The sequence below is a fragment of the Merops nubicus genome, unplaced genomic scaffold, assembly GCF_000691845.1.
Source record: "Merops nubicus isolate BGI_N331 unplaced genomic scaffold, ASM69184v1 scaffold5220, whole genome shotgun sequence".
NCBI classification, from domain to species: Eukaryota; Metazoa; Chordata; class Aves; order Coraciiformes; family Meropidae; genus Merops; species Merops nubicus.
The window spans coordinates 345-6,975 of NW_008584721.1; the positions used below are offsets into that span (position 1 = coordinate 345).

At 35.8% G+C, this 6,631-nt stretch overlaps 1 protein-coding gene across 1 annotated transcript in view; it reads left to right on the forward strand.

Annotated features, from left to right (window-relative positions):
- The first annotated feature begins 890 nt into the window (after positions 1-890).
- The window catches only part of GALK2 (galactokinase 2), a 48,706-nt gene continuing 42,965 nt past the window's right edge, over positions 891-6,631 (forward strand). Inside the window, exons 1-3 of the mRNA XM_008945078.1 lie at positions 891-910; positions 1,915-2,003; positions 3,351-3,474. Of these exons, the coding sequence (XP_008943326.1) occupies positions 891-910; positions 1,915-2,003; positions 3,351-3,474 (233 nt within the window). The remainder of the gene's footprint in view (positions 911-1,914; positions 2,004-3,350; positions 3,475-6,631) is intronic.

Here is a 6,631-nt window from a genome sequence, read left to right on the forward strand (position 1 = left end):
AAAAAAAAATCCTTTTGTTAACTAGAGTATTACACTGTGTTCCAATGTAAGTCATGTGGAAAGAAGAACTTCCAGACGTGCATGTGTGAAGTTGTGAGGGATGCCTTTGCTTAACACTTCTGACAATCAGCTTTGATGTAGGTGCTTAAAATGCAGCATGCGTGTTGCCCCATCAAGACCAAAGCTTGTAAATAGCCTTTCATCAGGCCTGCTTATAAAGCCCACATGAAAAAAGAGATCAATCGGCACTTAGATAAACATGCCTCCATGACTGCTTTGTTTGTTTTTAAGTTTCTTGCTACCAACACCACTGTAAAAATATCTGTGAAACAAAAAAGCATTCTGAATACACAAAAAGGAATAAAGTTAACACCTAGAATTGTGCCAGCAGCTTCCTCCATGGACTATAATATTCATGTGATCTAGAAAAAGGATTGTACAATGAAATAGCAGAAACTGCTTCTGCTAATCGGAAAAGTGATAAACTAGTGAATACTAAGGGAGATTATAAAAAGGGGAAATTGTAGAGGGACCTAACATGGCTTTGTTACTGTGCACCAAGATGGAAAAGTATAGAAAGGTGTGTTAAAAAAAATCACAAGTAATACTTTGTAGCTTTCTGTCTAAAGGAATCTTAACATTTGAATGCATGTAGTTGGACAGTAACATGGCTTTTACAAACAAGTAAAAACTAAATAATTGACTGTGAAATTTTGTAACATCTGTTTCTCATTGCTGTCTTCTTTACACTTTTCCTTAGCTAGGCTTGCAGTTCTCATTTTAGAATAAGAGTACGAACCCTAGCAGGGTTCCTGTTAATGGATTTTTGTTAGTAGGCCAAAAATAAACCTCCAAAATTAATTTGCTACATGCTTTAAAGCCAACAAGATATGCCAGTGAAATATTTTAAGTCCCATTTTTGTGATTATTTTTCTTGCTTTCTTACTGCTTTTTCATAATTTTAGTTGGGTGCTTAATTTAATGGAAATTAATGGGTTAATGTGCAACCTAAATGGCTTTAAGATTGTTTTCAAGAGAATCAAGATGAAATTTCTTAGGCTTCACTAAGATAATGGGCTAATCTCTTCTCAGTCTTTGTTTACCCGCTGTTCTGCATGTCCCACTAAACCATCCCAACTTTGCAAACACAGGGCAGAAGCTAGATAGCTTTACAGTCTTAGGACATAAAGCAATACGGCAATTTTTTCTTTGCATTGGAACTTTCAGTGGCACATGTAGGACCTCCAGATGGAAAACTTGAAGAAATTTCTGGAACTGTTGCTGTAAACCTGTAGAATAAATACTGTATAAGCAAGTTGCAGGGATAATCTGAGGTTTGGAATTTTAGTTCTCCCTATGTGAACTAAAGAATGGAACTATGGGAACTAATGTGGAAACCGATAAAAGTCAAAACTTAGAAGAAAATTACTTCTCTCAGGCTTGGTGTGGTCAGATCTAACTTTGAAAGGAGTGCCCCGTGTGTATGTGACAAATACCAGTGCCACAAATGAGCCACTGGTGCATACTGCTGGATTCTTCCTCAATGGCAAACAGCTTTACAGAGCTGGAGAGGTAGGTGGAGGCCACAGTATTGTATTAAACCAGGCAAATGCCTTCCCTGCTTCTACCTACCTAGAACCAACCTAGACAGGTTCTGTCTAGCACCTGTAATAAAATAAGGCCCTTTCTATCCTTTTCAAGTGAACACACACATTTCTTAATTAGAATACTCTGGAGTCTGCTCTGCTCATCACAATCACTGTCATGTGAAGAGCAAGAATAAGCATGTGAATGTTGCTCCTGATGTAACAAAGAAAAGTCCATGTACTTCAAAAAGTTGAATTTACTTGAAACATTGACACTTCCTGCCTTCTATGCAAATATAGTTCTAAATGTTTCTAACCTGCCTTTCAGATTGCAGAAGCTGAAGGAGATGTTTATATCAAAATTTGGATCAGCTCCTAAGTTTTATGTTCGTGCACCAGGACGAGTCAACTTAATAGGTAAAAGAGAAAAATTAATCTTCTGTTATTTTATTTTATCTGCCATCAGATAAACACTAGCAGTTTAAAGCATAGAATCAAAATAATGTTTGCCTTAATTTTATTTTTTTCAGGGAAGTTGTTTATGCTAAATGCAGAAGAGAATATACGACTTAATTAGCTTTTACTACACCTTGTTATAAATAACTGCACACTCAAATATGGGCAGTAACGATAGTTTTGAAAATTGGAGTAACTTGCCAGCTTATGGTTGGAGACCATTTGTTTGAAAGGCTTTGGAAATCTCATCTGAAGTGGCTGATGAACAGTGCATCCACAAATTAAATTAGTATATTTTTTTATCTTCCATGATAATTTACCAAATATAACCAGCTACACAGCAATGCATATGACAGACCGTGAAATGATTCTACCATCACCTCCTCTATTCTTCCACAGAGATTTGTCCACAGAACTTAGGACAGTTGGTTGTGATTCACTGGCAGACCGGAGAGACACAATTATTTTGTATTTAGGATTTACCTGTATTTCTGTGGCCGCCTTGGTCTTGAAATTTCTCTATTGATGTTAGGATTGTGCTCTACCTAGAGCTCAATTTCTTGTATATTCATAAAGTAACCCTAGGCATTTAAAGATACTACAAGTAAAAGGATACTGCAAAACAGAGCCTTAAAAATTAATTAGTCCATTATGCAATTAGTGATAATTTTTATTTCAGTGTTGTGTAATTACATAAATAGCCAGCACATGATAACTGGAAATTAATCCATGAGAGGGGATGTTTACTATGTACATTTTCTATTTAAATGTTACTTTATGTGTTGTATGTAACTGTGTTAATAATTATTTAAATATAGTTATTATGTTCTTGCAAAACTATAGAGAAATTTTATAAAAAAAAAATAAATTCCAATACAAGCCTTATCTAGTGGGTAATGAATCACACCCATCAGAAGAGAAGATCACGTAATGAGAATCATGGGGTGCCTTTATCTCTTCCAGGCATCAGTTAAATGTGACTTGTACTGTCACAACACTGTAGAAATAATTTGGCTATTCTTATTGATGGACAATAATATATGAAGTGTTTTTAAAGTTTTTATAGGCCAATGTTAAAACATGAAGATTTATAAACAGATGCAATAAATAAAATCACTAAAGAACAAAATTTTTGTGCAGTAATGTGAAATGGAGGAAATGCACCCCAAACTTTAAATAGTAAGAATTGAGACTATACTTAAAAATTGTCTTGTAAAGTAAACAACCCCAAACCCGTGTAGAAGCACTGTTACTGCTATTCTAGAAAGTATTATTCCAAAAAATTTTAATTGTCTGTTTCTTTGGTAGGAGAACATATAGACTACTGTGGTTATGCTGTGCTCCCTATGGCTATAGAGCAAGATATACTGATTGCGGTAGAACCTGTAAAAACTCAAGTTGTGCAACTGGCAAATACCAATTCTTTGTACTTGTAAGTCATTACTTTGTTAATTTACTAATTGTTATGAACCTCTTTATGCAATTGCAATACCAGTTAGTTTCCAGAAATTTGACAAGCTTCCATTGCAATATAGAATTTCATTGTGTAAAATGAATGATACAAGCATATGCAATCCCACTGACTTAATGCTCTGCTTATTAATTTTGAGCAATAGGTTCACTGCTTCTGTCCTCCACCTGTTTGTTCAGGTTTCTCTTATGAGGCCTCTCATTTTCCAGTTTTTCTAAAAGTGAGATTCTGTCTTCCCTTCTTCTAGCTCATTTTTCTTTATGTAATTTGCATAACTGGCAGAAGTTCAGTTTCTCCTGGAGAAGAGAGTGAAATGTGTTGTAATCAATTGCTACATATGTAAGCTAACACCCCCTGCTCTGGAGAACCTGGGGCTGTATTTTCACAACACAACTTTAGCAACAATCCTGGCTCAAAGAAGCTGTATTCCTTTCTCTTCCACTTCCTCCACAGCTGTTTGTTTGTAGAATCATAAACTAATTTAGGTTGAAAGGGACACTTGGAGATCCCTCATAACCATCTTAATAGCCTTCTGCTGGACTCCCTGCAGTTCACCAGTGTCTTTCTTGCATTGGGAAGCCCCCAGACTGGACACAGTATGCTGGCTATGGTCTCACAAGTGTTGAACAGAGGGAAATAATCCTGCCATTCTTTTCAACATCAGCCACATCTTTCTGTCTCCTTCCTTGTAACAGGCTGATATTTGTGTGGTTGCAAGGCAGTTCAGTTCAGGTCACTCATCCACATGAACTTTTGTGGGCATTTTGCAAAAATCACAATCAGCACAAGCTTAGTTTAAGCCATTTTTATTAAGCCATTGTTTTAAGCCAATAGTGAATTACTTCTTGAAAGCACAGTATATGGCAGCACAGGGACAGGAACATACTGTTAAAAGTGGGAACTATTTAAGCACATATTCCTGCTTAAAGCTTAGTTTGTTATAAAAAACATGTCCTGAGCTACTGCCTGCTACTGGAAGGAATTTTTACTTCCAAGGTAATTATATTCAAATATTTTTCAGTCACTTTGTGGAGCGTGGTTTCCCATTATAGCTGGGCTGAATTGTTTGCCACCACCAAAAGACAATGCCCTGCTTCTTTTACACCTGGGTCTCCCTGTCCTTGCTTCTAACTTCAGTCCACCCTCTGCCTTTTACCTGATGTAGTGCTTGCTTAAACTTAATGTAAAACCCACCATTCACACATTTTTTGCCTGGTTAATTTTAAGCCATTTTAGTGAAATGAATTGCCATGCTCTCAGTGCAAAAGCTGACTTGGGGTACCCAGTGAGAACATGCAGTGGTGAGGAGGAGGAAAGGAAATGGAAGATGTGAGTGGGACCTTTCTCTTTCTTTAATAACAACTTCCAGCAGGGCTTAAGCTGTATTGCAAAAGCATTCTGTGACAGTCGATAGTTTCAGATTTATAACAGCTTTGATTAGGAAAAGTTGTGGCAATGGATACTAAATAAAGCAGTAACCAAAACAAACATTTTTACTTGATCTTTAAGCTTTGGCACATTACATTGAAGTGGCCTTTTGTTAAGGTACATACAGTTTCTGTCAAATCTAGAATTACAGTCTTTGAATTCATACTGCATACACCGTCACTCTAGTTTGATATCTGCCCTGGTTTCAGTTTGAAATCATATGTTTTAAGCCATAAACCAAGAAGAGGTCTCAGAATACAGCATTAAGCATCTGTTTTGTTGAGACACTGTTGCTTAAAACCAAAGCTAAAACATGCCCATAATTTCATAACAAAGAAATATTTTTCAACACTTTGATTGTTACACCACATAACAAAACTGTTGACAGTATATCTCTTTTTCCCAGCCTGCTACACTGGTAGATTTATGCCTGTGGTGAATGCATATATATAGGCCTTTGGTGAGCAAGGGCTAACTGTAAGCCTCCATAGAGTCACTGTTTCCTATTTCATTCTTATTTCAGGAACTGGTAAAATGTGTAACAATTCTGTAGCCCTCTTTTACCCTGATAGTTCATGTTAACTTTTAGGAAAAACAGGACAGAGAACAGGTTTCAAGAAAAAACACCTATGTGTTTTTTCATCATAAATCATCCCAACTGACAATCAGATGCCTTTTATGGTTTTTGGGCTAAAATGGTATTCAAAAGTTACAGTTTTTTGAAGTTCCTGATACTTCCCCTTCGTATAACAGCCTCACAGTTGAGAAGTACATGTACAGAGAATATCTGACATGATACTTCTCAGAATGCCCTTAGAAATACCAGAGGATGATAATCATCAGTCGGGTTCCATCTTCTGGCAAAACATGAAGATCTTTTTTTAAAAAAAAATAGTTGGGTTTGTTTGTTTGTTTGTTTTGTTTTGTTTTGTTTTTTAACAGAACAATCGGCTAAACTAACAGATTGACAAGACAATGAGGTCCTATAAGAAACAGCCAAATTAGTCTCCCAAAAATAAGGATTAATTAGGATTCAAGCAGTAAAAACCACCTCAGCCACATGTTTTTTTTTTCACACTACACAAAAATCTCACCTCTTGTCATTATTCAGAAGAACTGGCATGTATATATCTAGCTTTGCAGGAGCTTTCCCAAGAATCCTTTAAAACAGAAAGGCTGGAACAGAAAATATCTGAGTATTTTTACTTTATAGGTATGTTTTTCACAACTTTTAGATTTTATTTTATTATACAGTTCTTATATAAAACTGCCTGCCTTCCAGCAGGAGGATCAAAGGCAAGCCTGGAGATTTACTGATTTAAGATAAAGCTGGAGTATTTAGAAATCAGGTTTTATATGAAAATGAATGTGACAACAACAAAAAAAGAGACTTAGGGATTCTGGGGATCTTGACAGTCCCACATTCTATATGTGAATTACATCCACATGAAACCTGCCAAAATCAAAAGCTGTTTTCCTTTCCTATGCAAGATTGCAGAAATGAGCAAAATGCATTTTAAGAAGTTATGATGAACTTAAAGGTCTTTTCCAACCTTAACAATTCTATGATTATTTTAATTTATCTTGAGAACCAGCAAATATAGTATATGTCTTCTTGCTTATTGACATTTTACTTAGATTGTATAGAAAGAATTAGGAAAATATTTTAGTACTCTTTTTTGAGGGAAAG